The 24,555-nt window shown below is 37.6% G+C and overlaps 1 protein-coding gene across 3 annotated transcripts in view; it reads right to left on the reverse strand.

Annotated features, from left to right (window-relative positions):
- FAP (fibroblast activation protein alpha) overlaps window positions 1-24,555 on the reverse strand; it is a 72,302-nt gene that overhangs the window by 15,528 nt on the left and 32,219 nt on the right. For all 3 annotated transcript variants that reach the window (XR_005384602.1, XM_038584665.1, XM_038584666.1), the window contains exons 12-20: window positions 22,377-22,421; window positions 16,209-16,313; window positions 16,040-16,110; window positions 14,234-14,287; window positions 12,062-12,186; window positions 7,915-7,962; window positions 2,520-2,618; window positions 1,978-2,047; window positions 1,041-1,235 (exon numbers count right to left, since the gene is read on the reverse strand). Coding sequence is in view for 2 of the 3 variants with exons in the window: in XM_038584665.1 (XP_038440593.1) it covers window positions 1,041-1,235; window positions 1,978-2,047; window positions 2,520-2,618; window positions 7,915-7,962; window positions 12,062-12,186; window positions 14,234-14,287; window positions 16,040-16,110; window positions 16,209-16,313; window positions 22,377-22,421 (812 nt within the window). In the remaining variant the exon portion in view is untranslated. The remainder of the gene's footprint in view (window positions 1-1,040; window positions 1,236-1,977; window positions 2,048-2,519; window positions 2,619-7,914; window positions 7,963-12,061; window positions 12,187-14,233; window positions 14,288-16,039; window positions 16,111-16,208; window positions 16,314-22,376; window positions 22,422-24,555) is intronic.

Here is a 24,555-nt window from a genome sequence, read left to right on the forward strand (position 1 = left end):
TTTAAAAATAATTACTTGTGAGTCTAAACTCTTCTGCTGTGATTAGAGACAAAAATACAGAAAAGTATTGTCTGGGCCTGGCTCCTAGCTGTTAAATACAATCTTCATTGTGTATGCTATAATGAAATCAGTAACTATTAATGACATCGAGATGATAAAAGGAATTTATTAATGAATTTTCTAAATTGCTCTTTGCTGTGAAACAGTATTTGACCTTAGGCCATCACACACACATATACATCCACGACTGAGAGTGCAAGTGGCCTGTGTTGGCTTTAACATTTATAAACTACTGTTCTCTAACTTCATATAGCCACAACATAATAACGGAAACCCAACAACTATAGAGAAATATCCAGAAGAATCCTGCACAGGTTTTCCAAATAAACAATTTCAGTGACTCGATTCTTTCTGTTTCAGAAAACATGATGGAGATGGAGACATAAATTGTGGTTGAGAATGTAGTTGGGAAGAATTCAGATTATGAGTCTGTCTTCCCTATGAATGTTTTCATAATAAAATTTGTATTACATAAAATGAATTTCTTTTTGTCAAATGAAAACAGGGAAATATTCTCATCCTAGCACAGCTGAAATTCACAGCTAGCTTAATTACAAAAGAATGCCTAGTATCTATAAGGATACAGTGTTGATGAAATCTTGAGGCATTCCTAAATTCATGAGGTAGGATCCACAATGCTTGAGTAAATTCAGATGTTTTGTTTCCTATGGACCATCCCTAGAGTTATGCATATTTTTTTTGTGAACCATGTGAATAAATGAAAGGATATCAGAATGATGAAACAACAAAAGAGAGTATTTGTCATTTATCACCATAAATCATGTTTTGTACATTTATTAGCTCTTTTCCATCAACAATTTTTTTCTCACATTGGGCAAAAATATCTCTTTAATGATAACTTTAGATGAAGTTAGGAAAATAGACAAAAAAGAATTAAATCATTAAAGATGGAGAAACCCAACAGTGATTGCATGACTTTTGTTGCACATCAATTTCTGTTTGAATGAGAAGGTGCTCACCTGACAGCTGTGATCTGGTCCTCAACTTCATAAACACCCAGCTTTCGATATACTGCATACAGGAGTTTGTCACCTTGGTAAGCTGTTCCTCGGCCATCCACCAAGGCAATGACTATCCCTTCCTTACTTGCAAGATAAGAAATCCAATTAATACTGAATACAGACTTTACGCTCTGACTGCAGGGACCACCATACCTAAAGGAAAAAAAAAAAAAAAGAATCTTGGATTCCTTTGTAAAACTCAACTTGTCATGATGGCTAAGAATTGCCTTTAGTATTTCCCAGTACATTTGTATGATAAAATTTCAATAACAGTGGCATTAGAACTGGCTCAAAATCAAGAGAGGACCAGGCTTTTCCCAGAGGTTTGCTACAAGGAAGTTGTTTTGGGACACAGCCTCTCCTATTCCCCAAAACGGATACATCTAGGGTTGGCATTTCAAGGAATATGTGTGGGTTTTTCGTCATTTCTGCCACCTGCCACTTGCTAAAAGCAGGCATAAGATATACTAAAAAAAATGCATGGTGTTTTAAGCAAATTGTGTGTAGGTCAGCACTGATTTTGGGTGTGATTCCACTAAATGTATTCCATTCCCTTATTTCATTTCTAACTCACTTACATAAGACATTAAGATGATTTACAATATTTTTTGGCTGCAATTTCTCTATCTCAAAGGTATTCTGACACATTCGGCAATTTGCCATACAAAGGAAATTCAAGACAGCGAATGCAAGCCAGTCCATCTAAAATCCCCAAACTTCCTCAATCTATTTTAAATAGCCATATTTTATTTACTCTGATTAGTTGAGGAATATATAAAAACAGCATCAATAGGAACTGTTACCAAGGAGAATGGTTCATTCTATCTCATAAATGTGTATTTAATTCAACATATTTTCAGTAAATAGTTTTTACACCAAAGAAAATATTACATACACTTGAATTAGCAAGGGATACTTCTTTGATCTGTCAAACCGGGGAGGAAGCATCATCTTGTACCATAAAGCTTGGGGGGGAAAAAAAGAAAAATCTTCATTCCACCATGTTCATAACATTATTTATTTTCTTTAATAACAATATGACATAAAATCAATTAATAACTGGCAAACTGTAAAAAATCAAGAATGTAGTTTAAGTTGATTTTTATTAGATATTTTTTGTCAAATTTATAAATTACTAGAAATCTTGAGTTGTATTTTCCAGAAGCACACATTCTAAAATTAAAATTAAACTGTAAAACATATCAATGTTGAAATGGAACTATAGGAAAGTATAAGATCAACTCTATTTACAAACATGTTAAAGATCTTTCGTGAAGCTTTATTGTTACAGTAAGATTGGTTTACTTAAGAACTTTGATATTATAGGGTTTGGACTACAATATTTATCTTATATTTTGTTTAATATAAGTAAGATAAGATAAAGTAAGATAAGCGTTCAGCTTCATATTTGTAAATGAGAAGTTTTTAAAGTCTTACTAATATCATCCACTTCAAGTTTCTTAATTTCCTCTTTAGGCAGCTGGATATTTTTCAAAGCATTTTCCAATTCTTTGTTTTCTTCCAGGATTTTAATTTCTTAAAAAAAATAAAATGTTCATTTTTGATTAATAGTATTCCATAAAAAAGTCCTTTCTTAAAATTCTTTTGGTTTTAATATGGATGAAACTGAAACAATATAAGGAACTGTATAAAAAATTTATCTTGACAAGCACATTTTTAGCCCAGCCTTTAAAATAGGTATGAGTTTATGATGACATTAATCATTGCCTCCTGAAACTGATCTTTATGGCATCAAAACACATTTTGAGCAGAATCACAGAGGCAACAATGGTTAGTCACCATATTTTCCCATCTCCAACTTTTCTAACATGAAGCTATGATCTGAGTAGGTGACTTTTTTTTTATCATCTACTAAGAAAAAATAAAAGTAGTAGAAGTAAAATCTTTATTGCTGAAACTTCAAATTAAAAATAGAGGTGCCTGAGTGGCTCAGTCCGTTTAGCATCCAACTCTTGATTTTGGCTCAGGTCATGACCTCAGGCGTACTCAGCAGAGAGTCTGCTTATATACTCTCTCCCTCTGCCCCTCCCCCCATCACATACACACCCTCTCTCTCAAATAAGTAAATAAATCTTTCAATAATTAATTATGTAGTCACAAAGTTTGTTTTTAAGTTTCCAATGTGTAAAGTGAAATATTATTCCTGTGATTTATATATATATATATTTTTTTTTTTGAGAGAGAGAGAGAGAGAGAGAGAGAGAAATGGGGGAGGGGCAAAGGAAGAGGGAGAAAGAAAATCTTAAGCAGGCTCCATGGCCAGTGTGGAGCTGGGCACGGGGCTCCATCTCACAACCCTGAGATCATGGCCTGAGCCCTGAGCCGAAATCAAGTCAGACACTTTGCCAACTGAGCCACCAGGCACCCCAACATATACATTTCTTTTCCTGCTGTACTTAATTAATATAAGATATTCCTCCCTTTTTTTGTAATTGAATTATTGCACATCATATACCTTCATATCATTTCTCTCAAGGTGGTTATACATCTTAGTAAAATAACAATATACACACTATGATCTCTTTCTCTTTTTCACCTTAAAGGATCTTCTAAAAAACTGCTGCTTATATTTAAGCTTAATTATGATTCACACTTTAATCTTTGAAACTGAACAATCCATTGATCTCCTGATGCCATAGTTTAGTGGTATATGCAAATGGGTTTCTAGCAATAGAGGGCTTTTTGCAAGTTTTATTTTGAACTAGAATTGATACTGGTTATCTTCTAGAGAAAAGTTAGGCTTTCATATAGCACGCGGAGTTTGACGATTTATTTTTCTTAAAAGAAGGTCTGGATGACTTCTGAGATATGGCAGTTTTTACAAAAGACATCCTGTGAACTTCTTGTTTTTGTGCCTTTTTAAAAAGTGGTCCTTGAAGATGGGGAACTGGAGGAGTACTTGTAACTACAGTAAGTTTGCCAAACCACTTCCCTTGTAACTCTCAGTTTTCATATACTCATGGCATTTTGTTCCAACATGTTATATTTAATCTTAGAACAAGTATAGATGTTTTGGTATGAGTTGTATAAGATACATAATAAATTTCATTTTAACTTTGGATAATCCATCAGGAAAGAAATACTTGTGGCATCTTAAAAGTTAAAACCAAAAAAAAAAAAAAAAAAAGCCCTCAAAAAACAACAACAAAAAAAGCCCCACCAAATATACAGTTCTAAGTACAATGGAGCCAGCTCTTCATTCTCCTTGTGTGGGTTCTATGTGTGGAGCTATTATGAATAAAGGGAATCCTATAACGTAGTCACACAGAGTGACTACATTGTAATTGCTTCTTTATTTATTTTTATATTTTGCTTTTTATTCTATTTGTTATTTGCTTATTTATTTTTTATCTTTTTACCAAAATACCGGAAGTCAGAAACTGTATTACAAGGGTTGACAGATTGGCTAGACTGATTTCTCCATTTTCCTTCCAGCTATTGAACTTTCCTGATTCATGGCTTACTGAAATGTCAGATTTAATTCATAGCCTTTTTAATGCTTTATAGTCCAGAGAAGCATTTGTTCATACGGTAACTTGGCAATTTTCCCACCCCTTGGAGCAAAATGGGATCTCAAAGGACTGTTGATGGTGGGGGTGCTGATTGGGCTTCTCTGTGTGGCTTTGCATTAAAAGCCTATAACCTGGAAGTTGTGCTACAGTCCAGAGTACCTTTACCTTATTTCGCTCATCATTATACACTCAGTACCTACCATATTTAGTACCGAGTACAGCGATATATATGTGGTATATATGTGGTATGTGCTCTCCATTTATTTGTGGGTTCTTCATTATGATGAAATAAAAAGAATGATGGATCATGTAAGAATTTTTGTTTTAATTATATTAACTACTATATGTTGCTTATTAATTAATTTATGTGAAGAATCTGTGGAAAAGTTGATAAATGAGGTCATTAGATCAGTTGGGTAATTGTAATGAGCACCTGCTGTGCCTGAAGCAACTAAGCCTCTTTTGGGATGTTTATGTCATAAAGTGGCAACCCTTCTGGGTTTCTAAAGCACTTGGTTCAGGTCCTGTGTTATTTCCAAATGATCTTATCCCACTTTGCCGATAAAACGAGGCCATTACACTGTTTTCTACAATGTCTACAAACTTTCATACAATGACATTAGTAATTTCTTCATTTTCACTCAGCACAAGGCCAGAAATGAATCTCTACATGTTTCTGGAGTCCATTTTTTCCCAACTTCTCAGAGACCTCCCTCCTTTATGTCTTCCACCACTTCTGGTCTCCTAATTTCTTCTATCAGTGTTTAACCATGCTCAAATGTTCATTCTGTTTCAAAACCAAAATTAAACCGCTATCAACTGCTTCTAGCCATCATCTCACCTCTTTCCTCCTCTCCTCAGGCAGGCCTATTGAAAATATTGCTCTTTACTTACCTCCTGTGCAGGCCTAAACTTGCTGCAGTCTGGCTTCCACCTTCACTGTTCCTTTGAAACTGCTCTGACCAACCCAATGGTAATCTCTCTCTTGCTAAGTTCATTGATTTAGAGCAGGTCTCATTTCACTCTCTGTAGCACTTGACACAGATGAGCCCTCCTCTTTCCTGAGATCCACTCTTCTCTGGGTTCTATGATACCATACTCTCAAGGTTATCCTCCTTCTGTTCCCTTCTCTGTCTCCTTTATAGGTTCATTTTCCTCTTCTCATTTCTCGTGTTGGTGTTCTGCATGGTTTTATTCCTACTCTGTGGTCTTATCCTCTTCCATGGTCTCAGTTACCATGTAATTCACCAACAAATGACTTCTTGTTTCTCATCTTCAGTCCAATGTCCAGATCCAAAATTTAGTCACTCTGGGACAGCTCCACTTGGATATCCCATCGGCACCCCAAGCTCAGCATTAAAAACAAAATTCATCATCTCCCCAAAAACGTTCTCTCGGCTGCGAATTCCGCTTCTGGTAAAGAGCATCAATATCAATCCACTTGACCAAGCCAGATGTCCAAGCAGCATTAATCTCCTTCATAGTTGTGAGTTTACAGTTTGATGTATCTATCATTAGGAGACATTTCCTAACCACCAAGCCCCACATACAGTACCCTGCCTGTGTGCTGTCCTGCTCTACTCCCCCCATCCTAATCCTTTATCCTGCTCTATTCTCCATTCACATGTTTGCATTCTCAATTGATCTATAATCTCCTCATGGACCTGGACCATATCTAACCCAGTGTCTGTTCATTTTAAGGATCTAGTATCCAGCACAATGTCTGGTTTAATGTGATAGGTGCTTAACAAATATCTATTGGATAAAGATTTCTGGTACCAAATGCACTGGAAAACAGGTGAAAAAAAAACTACAAATAAATAGAAGACCTAGCATCAGCTCTAAAACTCAGCTTATCTGGGTATTTATTAAATATTCAGATTCTCTAGCCCAATTTAAGATCCGCCTGAACTGGGGAGGGCCTGGGAATCTGTATTTACAATAAATACCTCTGGAGAATCTCATCACTAGGCAAATTTGCAGAACTGTGCTCTAAAAAAATCGCATTCTGTTTGAGAGTTAGAAAACATATAAATACATACGAGAAATGAGAGTGACATGAGCTCTGCACCTATTTTGTAAGTATTGGGTGAAATAATAACACTTTTGTATGTAGTACCGAAATTGGTATCTGGCAGGAATAGAAGGATAATTAAAAAGTGGAAATTCATGCTCTGAAAAAAGGGAGGCTGACCTTTAGCAGTCATGATAAAATGGGAATCATGCATTTATGGGAATTTCCATTAAAACAAAATCTTACAGATTTGAATGTAGTATTGCTTTAAAATCTCTCTTACTCAGGGTTGAGATGAGCCATACTGAGAAAGACAATGTTTTATTCTTACAAGTATTTCATTATTAGACACGAGGTCAAAAAATCCCACAACTCTAAAATGACACTGGGTTCACAGCCCCTGTTTTACAATACCTGTCCTGTCTAGAGCTTTGGCACTGACTCTGGTTTTCCTCATTATCTTATATTCACCTGTTTTACTTGAGCCATTGAGCTGGCAGCCAAACTAATCTCAAAGCAGTCTCCTGACTTGTCACCAAAGCTGTCCAGGGAGGATCATAGGCACAAGTCCTGAAGTCCCTCATTGTCCCTCATCTCCATCAACTTCAACCCTATAATGTTGTTTAATGGAAAATCAAAAGACAACGAGGAAACTGCAGGGAGAGCATCTGGGCAATCGCACACTTGGACCACTCTGCCCAGAGCAAAGACAGTCATCTTTGATCTGTGAGCTATTTTGAACAATATCATAAATACGGGATGGAGGAGGACTGTCTTGATAATAGTTGAAAATGGGAAAAGCCTCTAAAATTTCAGGGATTTCATTCGTAGCAACAGTGTGATGTAGCTGTTAAAACAAAAAAAGCCCGCGTGATAGTCATCCTCTGCTTTGAACTGGACTTAGATCTGGAATTTGTCTCTGGTTTGGGATGTTGCAAAAAAGCAGGAATTCTTATTTGGGAGGGAGGTTGTACTAAATATCCTGAGTTTCCTTCCAATGCTAAGCTTCTGTGTTTTTTATAAGGCTGACTGGGGAAGACAGCATGAATCCCTGTGATATAACTCATCTGTGTTATGCCAGGTTCTTACTGCAAGTAACTATTAAATTTCTTAGGATCAGGTTTGACTCCAACAATATCCAAGTCTATGTGAAAATAAGCTCTATGACCAAAAGATTCCATCACAGTTCTCCTTGCCCGTGTGGGGAGACTGTCTTGCTTCCTCTCATGTAATGTCACCCAGAGTTCAAGATTTCTTTAGACAGCAGCATGCAAGAGAGCGGTACCTTGATCAGTGTGGCCGTCATGAAGGGTGGAAATGGGGAGGCCTGGGCCTGTGCACAGGATGCAAACAAAAACATAGTTTAATGTTAAAGGAACACTGAGTTTCCAAGAAGAACCGCTGGTCATATTTGTGATTCGCGTCCAGCTCAAGTGTATCTTAATTCTACAGCTATTTTTTCCCCCATGGAGAAGTCAACAACACCTTCTAAGTTACATTGAAACAACACATGAGATCAGAGCCCAAAGAAGATATGTGAGAGAAGACTTGCCTAGGCACCTTTCAAGGAGGGATCCTGAATAGTCCAGATCTAATTACACAAGCGGCCCCCAGGATCTGCTATGATAGACAGCCTTCTGAGAAGTCATGTCATAGGGCTAGGTTAGCTGTGTCTTTATTATCTGATAACCTTCACCAGCACCCAGATAATACTTTCAGTCTGGATTCTTGGTTCAATGTTCAGTTTATTTTGGTGGGTGGAACTCAGCATCTTCCCCCCCCCCCAAGTGAGTAATAAATGTAGAAATAAATTTATATAGAACCCATTACCTGTTCAGATATGCTGTGGTGGTCACATTCTCTGGAAACAGACCCAGAGGTTTTGTGGGCCAGAGGTTTTTCTGGGGGTGGTATTAGGATGTTGACTTCTGGGAGAGGAAGGATTGGCTGGTGAGGGAAGGTGGGCTTCAGTGCAGTAAAAATGCAAACCTCAGCTGACCCCGCAGGGAGCTCTAGAGCTGGATGGTCTGCAGAATGGCCTCCATGTCCCAACAGGGCTGGCTTTTGTACTCCAGAATGGAGCCGTCATGGGGTGGGCACGAGATGAGAGCAGGGAGGGGGCTCGGCTGTGAGCTCTCGGCCACCAGCACTCTCAGCAGATGGTGAAGTGAGGGATTCTGTTCTGAATGGGGGGTTCTGGGTGCAACTCCAGTGTCCACTACATATTGCAGCATGGAGCTCAGGTTCTCTGTGCAGAAACAGGCCATTTTTAACAAGATCTAAAAATAATTAAACACTAATTATCTCTAACTTACTGAAACTACAGCATAAAATAATACCTGGAAATATACCTTTTAAATATACAGCATAAAATAATGCCTGGAAATATACCTGGAAAAAATGTTTAACTTTTTTTGAAGTTGGCTCCACGCCCAGCAGGGAGCTCAGTGTGGGGCTTGAACTCATGACCTAAGCTGAGCATGATCAAGACCTGAACTGAGATCAAGAGTAGGATGCTTAATGGATGGAGTCACCCAGGTGCCCTTGGAAATATACTTTTAAAAGATAAATTTGCTCCACCAGTCAATGGGTTAAAAGATACACCATGGAAGTTGGGGGCAGGGGTTCATTTGCACTCTTGATGCTTCTTCCTTCTTTGTGGAACATTATCGGAGTAGCACCCTGGTCCCAAGCAAGCAGAAGAGGAGGTAGCCTTTTTGACGAGTTCTCAGAAGATCTGGATAGAAGTAACTCCTTCGGCTTTGTTCCTGGCATCTCCCTGCCTGCTCTTGAGTGGATCCTCAATGCCCTCAGTGGGACAGTGCTGGGGTCTCTAGGAGCCCCAGTGGCTGTCTAGTCGTACCCACATTTGTGAAACTGTAATATAACTTTCACAGGTAATAAAGCTAATATTTTAACTTCCTTCCTGATCCCTGAGTCTAACTTGAGAGTCAGGAGGAGAGCTATTATTTATTAGGTTCTCTCAAAAAAATAGTTCTTTATTGTGTGGAGTTTCAAAATTTTATAGAATTTAATTTCAGAGATTTTCATTTTGACCAGCTTTTCTTTAAAGTTATTAGAAGGGATGAACACATATATTTTTGGGCAGAATGTAAAGAAATGGAACATGATTCTGAATTTCTTGACTTTAGTCAACCAGTATCCATCCTATGGAATTTTTATAGGTATGAAGTTCCAGTAGTGACAACTAGCATATCTTTTTTGGCCAAACTCTGAGACAGGCTAATGACTGACTGCCCTGGATACAAATGGCCTGTGCACGTGGTTGCAGTGGCACAAAAGGATCAATTGTCCGGAATCCATCCTTTGCATTACTTTTGTTCCATCAGCAGCATGAAGAGGATTTTTACCTATTTAATCCTATTATCTGGGATTTACTCACCATCTCTTGGAGAGTTTGAAGTTACATAATGAGGCTTTACTCTTAGTCCTAAAGGGAAAGATTTCAAGGTTTTTCTTATGATGGCTCAGTGACTCATTTTACTGGAGCTTCAAAAACACCAGACGATGTGATGCTTCCCACACAGTATATTTTTTGCTAAATGGGAAATTACCATACTGCCGAGCAAGAGTGAGTGTGGAAAAGTCAGGCGATTCAAGTTCTAGAAAGGACTCTTCCACCAACTTTTGAGGAGAGCTTAGTCTTCGCTTCCTTGTCTTTTCAGTGGGCACTCAGACTCAAGGAAATATTAGGAAGACAAAGTGATATAAAAGTGGTATAGTGCTTTCAAAAAGGGTTGAAGCATTGTACAAATGCAGAATGCATATAAATAGAAATGAATGCATGCAAGTATAGTGTCACTGATGTCTCAGTATATCAGCACAAGAACAAGTATTCTGTCAGGCTCTGCAAAAGGCAATAGTGCTTTGATCTTTAGCACTGATGTTCATTCAACAATTATGCATGATGCATAATTATTGTGCATTACCCATTTTTCTTGGCCTTATGAATGTAAAGATGAAAAGAAAGCAGCCTCTGCCTTCAGGAGAGAAACACAGATGACTCAGTATAGTTAGTTCAATGATACTATATGCCTGGCATGTAAGCTTTCAATATATGTTGCATAAATACATAGCCTGGGTTGAAAAATGTTCATATAATCTGAGAAGGACATTTAATATATATCTTTTAAGTGCCATCACCACAACTAGCACATATAGTTATGAACAACAATCTCTTGGCTTTTTGAAGATGTCATTGACTCAACATTTTGTGAAAGTAATTGTACCAAACCGACATCTTGTGCCATCTTAAAGGGAGCATTTGGCTTAAAATGTGTATTCATTCCCTCAGTCAGTTGAGCTAGAGCTCCGGTTCTAGGGTCAGATTATTGGGATGAGGAAAGTGGCATGACAGGGCAGGCTTCCTTCTGGGAAGTAAAGACCCTGGGCTCTTCTGCAACTGGTCAGGGACCTCCATCAGTCAAAGGTTCCATTTGTTCTCTGAGCTGCCTTCCACTGGGAGTTGATACCAGAAACAGCAGAGTGGCATGTATTTTGTAATACCATTCTCTGTTTGCTGTTTGTCCACCAGGGAAAATCAGGGATTAATTATGGGAATGCGATAGAGAATGGAAAAGTAGATATTTCTCAAGTCCACTTTCCAAATCTCCATGATGATGACCACCAAGACCCCAACCTAACTTGTCTCATTGCTTATCATATGTTCAAGATACAGATGTTATTCATAAAATAAAATTATTTGGATAGAAACTATTAACTAAATGTGCACACAGCCTTAAAAACCAGGAAGTATTTAGAATATTTTATTCCCTATGACTTTTTGATATTTGAATGAATTACTTATTATGTTTCCCAAATTTAGAAAGGACATACTGGGTGGAAAAAAGTTTATTTTCCATCCTCACTGAAACTATACTGCAAAGAAATATTGGCCTCCAAGGGAAGGAGCTCAGGTATCTAGGACATTCTTTCTTCCCCTGGCTGTAAAGTTTAACATTTCTCCAGGCAAATGGGGCCAAAGTCCAGCAATCATTTTAACAGAGAATGCTTCATTCTATACTATTGCTGGGGTCTCGCTGTGATAGCTGGTAGATGGTGTTTGCATATAACGTTAACGTCATGGTGCCATGGCAGGTAGCTGGTAAGAGCTTGGAATTTACAGTCAACAGATCCTCGCTCTCATCCTGGCTCTGCTGCTTACCAGCAGTGTAGGTCTTCTGAAAGTTATCCTGTTTCCTCAACTGCAAAATATTGGTATAAAAATGCTCTCTTATCTTTCTTTCATTTTTTTCCCTCCCGCAAACATTAGATAAGATAACATAGGTGAGATCCCCATATAAGACAAGTGCTCAATAACTTGTAGTTTGGGATTGATCCTAGGATGGTGGTGATGAGGCTGACAACATTGGCAGTGGGATGGTGGAGCTCATGTTAGGCCCATTACCTACCATAGCAGATAAGTGCATAGTACTTGGCGTAGTCACTGAAACTTGCTGTGTAATATTGGCACCTTTCTTTCCTTAGATGGCAAGTAATGCACTTTTTGCTTGGAGGAGAGCTTCCAATGCTAATTCTAGAGGAAAATGAAAATAAAACTAAGCTGAAATTTTGAGATTGTATTTATCAAAATGTACTACTCCATGTAAAATGACTAATTTACATATTGACATCAAACCCACTCTATTTTTCTCTTGCCAATATCATTTAAAGTGAAGGGGAATTACAGTATTTTGATGTAGCCTGATTTTCAATCGTCTTTGCCTGAATAGGCATAAGCCTGGAGAGAGGAGCCCTTTGGCTTCTCTGCGGTGGGAGAAATATCTAACACCTTGAATGGGAGTGAGGTAACCACTTCCCATAGCCATTCATCTCTTACATCTTACAGAGTGCTTGCCAATGCATAGTTCTTCATCTTCCCATCTCCCTTTTTGTACTCCCATGCAAACATGCAAGGAAAGTCTGGCAGTCTCACCAAGAAAGGGGTCGCTGTTCTAATCATATATCTGGAAGGGGAAATCAGTAATAAGCAAAGTGGAAATTGAAAAAACATAGTTTTTAAGTGCCTCCTGTGGCTTTCATTCTTTTCTGAAGGACATTTGGGATCAGACAAGCTCTTCCTGGGAATGCTTCCCTCCACCACATTCCTACACAAGCCAACGTTGGGCCCAGCAGAGCCTTCCGCATGGCTCCTGAGTAGGGTGATTGACTTTAATATACAGACTCCCAGACCTTACCCCAAACCCTCAGAATCAGATTCTCATTCAGAGCAGATTAGATGGTATGATGCCAGAATGGGGTCATGGTCAGAGTCTGTTGTTGCTGGTAAAATACTCTGGCTGCTGCAGTGTATTCCTTCTGCTGCTGCCCCTGACCTTGCCTGGGGCATGGTAGAGGGGAGCCGGAGACATTGCTAGGGCCATAGAGGGATTCTCCCCCAATAGGTAAGAAGTCATGATTTGGGAGGGAGTAAAGGAATGTAGAAGAGGGACAATTTATTATTTCCTTGGTTACAGTTCACATTCTCATTCGCATTTTGGTGTTACCTCGGAAATGTTAGGCAGTTAGCAGTAAGGGAGCTAAGTCAGCATACCCAGGTACAAATTCTGGCTGTAACAGTGTCACCTGCCTCTGAAATTGTGGGATGAAATGAAATTACATATGTAAAGTAGATAAAAAGTTTCCTGGATATAGCAGACCACCAGCCCACGGTAACTATGACCTTTACTTCCATATCCAGAGAGGGCTGTAGAGGGCACCATTCCAATAACCAAGGGGACAACTGAACCAAATTAAACACGATTTAGGAACAGAGATGAATTCCCTCCAATTGTAACAGGTTTATGCCAAAGTAAACCATATTAAAAGAAATCACATAATATGGGACTAAACACAATGCCTGGTATAAGGATCTGCTAAGTGAATGGATGTCCTCAATTACCTCTGAATTTAGTTGAAATATTTAGTATCATGTTCATATCAGCATTAGAATTTCTTGATTTTTTTTTTCTGAAGACATTTTGAGTTAGCTAATATTTATTTATTTTAGAGAGAGAGCATGCATGTAAGCATGCTTGAGTAGAGGGAGGGACAGAGAGAGAGAGCGAGAGAGAGAATCTCAAGCAATCTCCCTCCTGAGCTCTGAGCCTGACACAGTGCTTGATCTCACCACCCTGAGATCATGACCTGAGCTGAAACCAAGAGCCAGATGCTTAACCAACTGAGCCACCCAGGCACTCCAGGGGTGTGTGTGTGTGTGTGTGTGTGTGTGTGTTTATACTGATATAGTGTAAAATATTCTCTGAATGTTTTATCTTAATTCATATGTTACTTTTATTATATTTCAGGCTTTAAAAAATATTCTAGGGCAGCCCAGGTGGCTCAGCGGTTTAGCGCCACCTTCGGCCCAGGGCGTGATCCTGGAGACCCAAGATCGAGTCCCACGTCAGGCTCTCTTCATGGAGCCTGCTTCTCCCTCTGCCTCTCTCTCTCTCTCTCTCTCTCTGTCTCTCATGAATAAGTAAATAAAATCTTTAAAAAGTATTCTATAGATCTAAAGGACTCTGACAGATATTCATTCAAATATTAATGTGTAAAAATTAGAATGAATTGACATAAATTACCTATAGATATTTCTTCTTCCTGGGTAGTCTTCAAATTCATTGCTAGAATAAAACCTGAAAATATATGCAGAAGTTATCAAATAAGTATTGATAACTAAATGGTGATAGAATTTTTAGTATTAACACTAATAAACAATATAGTCCAATGTTCATCTAATGAAACTATATTAATTGGCACTTATGTAGATAAATCATTGCTGTTTATAACAAAATTTAATGTACTTCCTCTGAATTTCAAATCATAAGAGAAAGATTAAATTATGCTGAATATTCTTTTTTTATAGGTATACTATATTCTGATTTATTCGTTATGAGTTACACAAAATAAGGTAGGATATTGATTGATATCACCCCCTTCGTTATCCATGACAGTTTACTGGCTTCTCTATGCTATATTAATTTTCCTGAAGACATTTTGGATTTGTTTTGCAGAAGCTCTGACAAAGGATGAATTTGTTATAAATCCGGAAACTCATCTACGCTATGACACCGCACAAAGGGGCACGTTACTTCACCCAGATGCAAAAGAAGTCACAAGAGAATATACTTGTTACTTAAGTATCTGGGTCCCAGTTCTAACCTGTCTTAATATAGCCATGAAGTGGGAAATCCAATTTAGTGGCATGATTTTCACTCCTCTGTGAGTTCATCTGAATATCACGAAGTTAACTGTCTTTTTTTTTTTTTTTTTTTGGAAGAGCGTAATAGGATGTAAAAAGTCAGGTTCGGTTACTAATTTTTAATTCTTAGGACTATTCAGCGGCCTATAGGTACTTCTGTATCTTCACTGTCAAAAACACCTCATTATCCCCAAGTAGAAAAAAAAAAAGGTCAGAGAATGCAAACAACTCCTAGGATTAAAAGTGTCTTCTTTACTCACTTCACGTGACTCCGATTGAGGGACAGTCACTTGCACTTGCCTTCCCCACAGCATCTCAGACTATCAGTGAGTACACTACTCACTATCTCTTCCAAACAGCCCCCTCCCCCCATAGCTTTCCTGTTCTGTCAGAGGCTTCGAGATTGCCTTCATCTCAGCCTTGCAATGAGTCCACTTTGCCTTTCTTTTCCCCTTTCCTTCACAACCATGAAGTCAGCAGTCTTGCTCGTCCTCCATCTGTCCTTGTGGTCATGTCCCCTTCCTCTCATTCATTTAGCAAATCTTTACTGAATTCCAGCTCTGTGTCAGGAACTGTGCCAAGTGCTAAGGCAAGAAAAAGGAGGCATAGCTTTTCCCTCCAGAGTCCGTATCTCATTGCCACTGTTCCAGTTCAGGCCTCCATCATCGCAGGCCTAGATTATGACCATAGCTGGGTCTTCCTGCCTTGGGTTTTCCCCTACCTCTGTTTCTACTTGACAGTATGTGGTAGGAAGTAATTGCTCAAAAAATGATGGCTGTTGCAGCTAATGATCTTAAATTTATATAACAGTGAATCACTACCAAAATATTTCTGTATCTATGGGCTGCCCTTCATGGACTTTTGAAGCTTGCTCATTTCTTCAAGTGCTGAAGAGTAAAATTTCCATTTAGAAGTAGTTATTTTTAAAAATTTATACTTTTAATTAATTATCTACCAAGTATCAGAAGAGAAATGTCCACTTACCAAATATTCTTTCCTGAAAGCTATAATGTTAACTGGCTATTAAAGAATGTGCAATCTTAATGAAACCACAGCTATCTGAGCTAACCTACAGAGTAAAGAAAAAAAAAATGCTCTTAACGAAGAAGTGGGTACAGTATCACTTGTGTGTCCATCAGTGCCAATTAAAACCTGAATGGTGCATCATGCTTCATGCAATACTTACAGTGAATCCTGTGTTACTCTGAATATATTTATGGCCTCCCACTTGCCACTTGTAATTTGAATAGCATTTTCCTATAAAAAGACAAACATTATGTTGTGTGAAGCTGAGCGTTATTTGAGCAACCTCAAGTGAATGATCTTTGAGGAGATAAATCTTGGAAGGAACATACCACAGTGTCTTTGATATAGTGAATATGTTTGTAGCCATCCTTGTCGCTAAATATTTTGTAGTATGAAATGGCATCATAGCTGAAAACTGGTGTTGAAACAAAGAACTGAAAGAAATGAACAGAGGTTATGTTCAAAAGACAAACCAAACTAAAACTATAGATTTTTTCAAAAGCAGTGGATAGTTCTGATTATAGGAACTAGAATGCCTTGCCTCCCCTGCCTTCCATCACTCACATCTGAAATTCCATTCTTACAGATAGACAGCTTTTTTAGTGATTCTAACAGGCATTTTCACATTCCAACTGCTGCTTAATTGCTACTACATACCCCTGTGTTTATAATGTTTAATTTGATTGAATGTCTACGCTTAGAGAGTATGTGGTTTGAAATACAGTTAAAAGGATCACAAGTAAGTGTTGATATTTAGCCAAGTCAAACTTCAAAATGTGCTATTTGACCAAAGTGTGACTCATGAGGGCTGATAATTCTTTTGATTTTTGGTTTGTCTGATGCCAAGCACCTAATGCCAATGATTCAATGAAGACATTTTAAAGATGAAAATATCATGGCTTGCTAGCCACAGTTTTTAATGGTGGTAGGAAGAAACTTCTAGACTTGAGAAATAAAATGTTACCAGGACAAGAAAGTAGGAGGTTTACTCCCTGAGCTCATGGAGGGAAGCAGGCCTTGTTGCCTGTCTCTGACCTCTCCTCAGGGCCCCACTGGCCACTTGCTGGGAACTGCTAAATGACCGAAGGAGTCCCCGATATTCAGCTTTCTTATGCCTGGAACAGAGGAAGCCATACCTCTATATCCTGAATGGCTTAGATAACTAAAACTAAAACCTACAAATGTCCTCACACAGAATTTTAGCTAGTAGCTTCTCACATTAAAAAAATATATATATATATGTATATATATATATATGATAAGGCATATATAAGCCTTATCTTACATCTGTTGGGTTCTTTTTCTCCTGGTCATTGGGTTGTAAAAGAAAGGTCAGGTGGTAAAATGACAACATGAGGAAAGAGCTACTCTGCATTGTACCCAGTAGATATTCTCACAAATAATCCCGAACCAACTCTCTCTAGCCAGAAGTGCTTCCACATGACAGTGAAACAAGATGTTCGACTCCTTCAGAACTAAGTGACAACAACAAAACCACCAGTATCTTTTAGTTGTTATAGACCTTTTGAGTGATGGTTCCCTGTGTGACCTGATCATTGATGCTCTTTGATAAAATTGATGGTTATGATTGCATGATGCTAAAATGTAACTTATTTGATGTGGTGTCTATAGTAGTCTGAATAGTGTTGTCCAAAATTCATTTGAACCCAGAACCTCTGAAGATGACTACCATGGACTGAATGTTTGTGTCTCCCCAAAATTCATATTTTGAAACCCTAACCCCTATTAGGAATGGCATTAGGAGGTGGAACCTTTGACAGGTGATTAGGATTAGATGAGGTCACAGGGGTAGAGCCCCCATGAACGAGATTAATGCCCTTATAAGAATCACTAGTGAGCTTGCTTCCCTTGTTCTATTCTCTCCCATGTAAGGATACAAGATGTGCAACCTAGAAGAGAGCTCTCACCAGAACCCAATCATGCTGACACCCTAATCTAAGACTTCCAGCCTCCAGAAGTGTGAGAAATCAACTTCCATTGTCTATAAACCACTCAGTCTATGGTGCTTTGTTTCAGCAGCCCAAATGGAGGAAGATAATGACCCTACCCTATTTGCAGATATAATCAAGCTAAGAATGGAGATGTGATCATATTGGATTAGGATGGGGCCTAAATCCAATCCAGCTGGCGTCCTCATAAGAAGAGACGATACCACTAGACACAGAGGGACACAATGAACAGCCAGCCAAGGAAGTTCAAGTACTGTCAAGAGTCACCAGTCGCTGGAACGAGAAAGAATTCTTCCCTAGAAGCTTCAGAGAGAGCAGCACCCTGCTGGCATCTTGACTTTGGACATACAGCCTCCAGGCTGGTGACAGAGGAAATTTCTGTTGTTTTAAGCCATCAAGTTTGTGGTAGTTTGTTGCAGTGGTCCCAGGAAACCTCATGTACTAAGTCTTAACACTTGGCATAGAATGGATGTCTTTCACAAATGAAAAATGGGTTTTGAGACTCATGCCTCTAAATGAAATCAAGGGTGAACTGAGTGAAAAAAAAGGCCCAGGAAAAAGAAACTCTGGCTTACAATTTTGTGGATGGAATTTCATTAGTATAGATCATCATGACAAGCCATTCTTCCATTTTAGAATGCAGCTTTGCCTTCTTAGGCAAATGATGATATACTAACTAGTAACCACTTCACAATGCCTCCCTCTCACTCCTCAGGGTGAAAGACAAAACCCAGCTCTACACTGTCTTTAACACTAAAATGGAACCAGGGTCACAAAATATTTTGAGATGCCAGAGTAAAAACATATTCTCCTCACACCCCCGGTTAGTAAGGAACTGTAAAGAAAAAGGTTTTGTTCTAGATTCAAACTTAAAATTTCATTTTCATTGAAAAAAAATAAGAGGGCAGAGGGTTATATTTTAAGATATTAGAATCAGGCAAACAGGAAGACTATCTCTGCTAAACAAAGACTGTTATCTTCTCCCTTTTTATTGCATTCATTGAAGAGACCTGCTTTAGATGGACGGGTAACTTGGGTGAGCTAAAGAGAGTGTGAAATATTTCCGCCTTCACTTTAGCAGAGCTAGAGCCATCATGCATCCTGAGTTAAGTGCTTCTCGCGGCCACTCACACCTGGACCCTAGATAAGCACTCATAACGAGGTGGTCCTCAGTTTTAACAAGGCTTTTTCACAGCCCCTTTATCATGCTTAGGTTTTCTGATAAATTACTCACCTCTATGTGCAAAGCCATTTCAAACATTTTACTTGGAAGGTAAGATTATTTACCACCAGATAATTTCTTCCCATGGCTGGTGAACAACCTGAGGTCCTACTTATCAAAGGCTGATGCCTAAATGGAGTCCACATTCGGTGAAAAGCCCAGACTCAGCATCGGGTAGAAAGCTCATTTTTCTGGCAACTGAATTGAGCCAGCTTTATTTAAGGTTTATTTCCTTGTTTCTTACTTAAAAGTAAAACACAAACAAAACCCCAAAACAACTCTCGTTTTTGTGAACAAAGGGATTTTGCCAACAGCTAAGGGAAGTGTGTGGCTTAATGACTTTAAAGTAATTTAAGTGTGGTTTTGCACTCACTCTAAGCTTTATGCTTTTAGTGCTTGCTCTCCAAATTTTACCAATTCCATACTAGATTCTTTGATTAAAGGTTTCTTTTTGTCTGTTCTCTACAGGGCAAGGAATAGTTTGTTTAAAGTGAACTTGTGGTTGTTATTTTTCAGATCAAATACCAAAGGAGAATTTAGGCTCTTTCCCCCAAACTTAAGACACTGAACATCTGATGCTGGAGGACAGAAAGTGATAGGTAAAGCTCTATTCGCCAGGTCCGTGCCTGCAGCTAACAGGTGCATTGCTTTTTGTAAGTCACTCACTCTCACGCCTCTGATTCACAGGTGTTTTCCAAAGGTGTTTTTCAGTTTAAATCCCCTTAATAAATTCTAAAGGAACAACTTCTCTAAAGTCACTCTTTGGTTTTAGACTAATATGATTAACCAGTACACTTTCTCTAAAAACTTCATAAATATTACTTGAACAAACGTCTGAAAGACATACGTATTTCTAGGTTATTTCTGGGTAGTTTTATTAAGCCATTGGTTTGATTATAGGTCAAAGGAAGCTATCCAGCATTTATGACATACGAGTTATGAGCATATGAAGTTATGCCCTGACTTTTAAAAGACATGTCAAAACTTGTAAAATCTAATGACTGACCTCTTCAAAGCAGCTGCCTTGGGAGAATGTGAACTTTCTCTTGAAAGCTATCACTGCAAAGGTTTTTCAACAATACCTCTTCTGGTATTTAGAAAATTTACTGCCCATTGGGTAAATTTTAGGAATTTGAGATGAATACATGAAAAAAATAATTTTTCCCAGTAGAATTCCAAAGCTACAGATATTAAAATGATCTAGCACAAAACATATATTGCAGATAAATAATGCATTATTCACTAGATTTATTTTGGCATGATTTTTTAAAACTGATTTTTTATTTAATGTAGGGATCTCATCTTCCCTCAAAAGATATGCATGTGCCTCCACTGAGGATATTTAAAACAATGTTCTTCAGCTTTAGAAGGCAATTAACTAATTAATTAATTGATCCATTCATCCAGCTCATATTTGCTGAGGTTGCAAGGCTGGTGCTATACAGATTGTAAAAGTTGATAAGATATAAATATTGATGATTCTAAGATGCTTCTAAATAAGAGATTTCAAAAGATGCATTCTAAAATACTTCAGAGTGTTTTGAATGCTGGTAGCATTTTCAGAATAAATGTGTATGAATTTCTAAAATCATGTCTTTAAGAAGACTATTGATATCATCTATTTGTAAAATATCTAGTATCTATTTGTAGATAAATACAAATAGATAATCTATTATCTATTTATCTATTTGTAAAATCGTATCATTCATGTTATTCTGTAATAACTTCAGCTACGTTATCATCAAGGAGAATACAACCAAAGGAAGTCTTCAGGTAATCTTCTTTGCCTCATTCTTTACTGGAAGTTAAAGGTTAACATTCCCTTTCCTCAAGTTTTCAAACAATGACCTAGGAATTACGTTTTTGGAGGAGAAGCTTTGAACTGACCAACGTTCCAAAAATTTAGAAAGTTCTGTCCTTTCACTAAATATTTCTGATTTTTCTTGTGTTGCTTAGTACAGTGGCAAAGGGTGAACTCAAATAGGACTTCCCCATTTTCTTTTCTGGATTACACATTTATCCTTGTTATCTCGCTATTTTAGAATATAACTTACATTTACTGTATATATTTAATAAAGTAATAACTATCCTCTAGTTAATGACTAAAACAGAACTGTCTTTAACTAAAGACAAAGCAAACATGTGTAAGCTAAAAATCGCTAAATCCAGAAAAGTGCAAAACAGTTTTTAATATCTGAAGATATTTTACTTTGCAATTTACCTTCTTTATACTCACCTTAACTTTGAATTTTTATGAGTTACCATCTTACAATTGACTCTGAATTTTTTATTGTTCTTGTACCATGGGTTAATGTATTAAACCAGGTCCTAAGAGTTTCCTTTTTCTTTACATGTGCTACTCAGAGAAACTTGTGTATGTGTTTTTTAATCCAAATGCTAGTTGAATTCAATCATATGTTTGTAATAAGTGGAAGCATCCACACACCATCCACTTATTCTCTGTCCAATTGTGTATTCTTCATATGGTATATTAGAGTATGTTAGACACAATTGAGAATTTTGTAAAACGTGATTTTTTTACACTAAAAATTTACGCAAATCACTGAATAAACCTATCTCCCCAAACCTAAATATAAGTGATCACAAACCATCACAAAGCACCCATTTTCCTATTTGATACCACTTAAAAACTGGAAAAAATATATAATTCATTTATTCATTTCAGCTTATATAAAATCTAATGAGGTAGATTGTCTTTAAATTCCTAAGAATACCAGTGTATTTGATTCCTCTGGTTAGTAATTATTATTTTAAGCTGATCAGGAATGTAATCTTTTGAAAAATAATCTTTATTTTATTCATTTAATAAAATATTAATTATGATACCGGAGATTCAACTGAAAAAGTCAAGTATGGGACATGAGGAATATGATTTGTTCTCAACAGAATTTTAAACATCTAGACATTAAATTTATCTGGCACACAATTGCTGAAAGGATCACTACCTTTGTTTTTTTTTTACCTTGTTATTTTTTCTATGAAACAAGTAGTGTCAGTTTGAATACATTTAAAATAGTCCTTTGGGGATCCCTGGGTGGCTCAGCAGTTTGGTGCCTGCCTTTGGCCCAGGGCATGATCCTGGGATCGAGTCCCACATCGGGCTCCCTGCGTGGAGCCTGCTGCTCCCTCTGCCTGTGTCTCTGCCTCTCTCTCTGTGTCTCTCATGAATAAACAAATAAAATTTTTAAAAAATAAATAAAATAAAATAAAATGAAATAGTCCTTTGATAGCTGAGAATCTGGCAAGTGACAGTAAAATATAAGGAAAAGATAGCAAAATCATACTCCACCAGCCCATCCAGTTCTGCTTTCTTCTATATGTTCCTGGGCCTAAAAGAAAGATCACAACAAACATACTATTAGGAGAACAGTTTTTCCTAAATATAATCTGGGCATTTGAACCAGTTAAGCTGCCTACTCAGAGTGTACTATTGTTAATTGAGTAACTTCACACTTGAGTTTAAGATGGCCATATTAAAAATCTTATACATCAGTGCTATTGCATACACATGAGTGATCTAAGGGCTGTATCTTACTCCAAACCTTTTATAATTCTGGTTTAATTTTCCATGAGGCAGTGCCTGGAATTATTACATCTATGGAAACCTAGCACAACCCAAGCACTTGGTGTCATGCAGTTACAAAAGGCATTTCACAGTGGAGTTTAGATTGATTTTTCTTTTCTTAGTCTTATTAAATAGGTAGGAATCTTAAAATGTGTGCTGGATCTTATTTTGGTATATATTTTGGCATAATACAGTCAATCATTTATTGAACAGAATTTAGTAAGCTTAAAAGGATGAATAGGTTTTCCTAGTCAAGTAATTAGAAAGAACATTCTCGGTGAAATGAACAACACAGAGGCCAAGCCAGCTTAGTAGACCACAAGGGTGGTTCAGTATGGCTGAGTGGAGGGTGACTATCAAAAAGAGTTAAAGATGAGGGAAGATGAAGGGGTATCAAAACAATCTTGGAGAAATTTTTATGCCACCCTAGGAATTTTGGACTTTCACTCTGGGCACATCCTTGGAAGGATTTCAAAATCACAATTTGGAAAATATAATTGAGAAAGTGATACAGAGAATGGATTAGAAATGAGTAATTCTAGCTAGAAGGAGGCAGAGAGACCAATTGGAAGGCTATTTTAATGTTTGGAAAAAGGATGATAAAGGCCTAAAACCCTGGATCAATAGTGAGCATCCTCAGAGAAGATGTAGCCATTTGAGGGACAAATGGTAACAAAACCTCTGGTATGGATAAAAACCACCTGAATTGTAGGTTGAGAATTGTGGTAAAGGCTGTAAGATTATCAGCAATCATTTTCTCTTTTTTGCTAGGAATATAGGTGGGCTACATTTCGCAGGCCTCCTTCCTGTAGGACGTGGTCATTTGAGAAGCTCTAACCGATGGTGTGTGAGCCACTTCTAAGCCTAACCTATAGAAGCCTCTTGTACATGATCCTCCACTCCCTTTTCCATTCTCCAGCTGATCATTAGTGGTCATATTCAAATGAGGTTTGAATAACTTTGAACTAGCCCTGAAACTCACTAGATAAGGCAGCAGAATGCCATCAGCCTGAGCACCCCATCCCCCACCCCTCATCATCCCCCACTTACCTGGACTTACTAGTAGGTAGTAACGTGAATGTGCAAAATATTTCTATTGTATCAGCCCACTGAGTGACTGGAAGGGTTCTATGGCTGGTATAGCAGTTAGCCTACCTTGCAAATACATTAATTTGGAGAATAATACGATTTTTAGAGAATAGAAAAAGAAGAGCTGGAAACAAAAAGAACAGTCAGTGAAGAAGAAAGAGAATCGCGAGAGAGTACTGTTACAAGAAGCAAGGAAATAATAAATCTGAAGGCACAGCTTTGTTGTCTAACTCAACACTTGGTTGTTCTAAAATCTGAAAATGTGTTCCATGTATTTATCAAATTATTTTGAAGCAGAGGTTGTTTTGAAATCCTAAGGTTAATTAAACCTGGAATTCTAAATTTAATCACTGTTTTGGGCTATAAAGCTAAAGTTTATATTCCAAGGAATTCCACAGCTCCTTGAATAAGTATCCTATATATACTGTCAGTTTGGATTAAAGTTGTCCCTGATTTTGATAAATTAGAATTTCAGATTCCAAAGCAATTGCCGTTTTTAAATGCCTAGTTTTGAGAACTAAAAATTGTATCTAAATGACTGATCTTGTAGTTTTAAACTAATGAAAGTAAAGCAATCATTCCTCATACCTAGATTCAATGAAAACATTGAAGATATATTCCTCCAAACCTGATTTATCAGATAAATGGTTTCTAATTAACTACCACAATCAAGTTTATTCTTTCCCCCCCATGCTACTGCATTAAAGCCAACATCTTTCTGTTTTGTATTTCAAAATATAAATAAGATAAAAATAAGCTTCTAGCAGATTCCATCAAAATTAGTCAAGCTTCTTACAGAGTAGTGATTT

The sequence above is a fragment of the Canis lupus genome, chromosome 36, assembly GCF_011100685.1.
Source record: "Canis lupus familiaris isolate Mischka breed German Shepherd chromosome 36, alternate assembly UU_Cfam_GSD_1.0, whole genome shotgun sequence".
Lineage (NCBI taxonomy): Eukaryota > Metazoa > Chordata > Mammalia > Carnivora > Canidae > Canis > Canis lupus.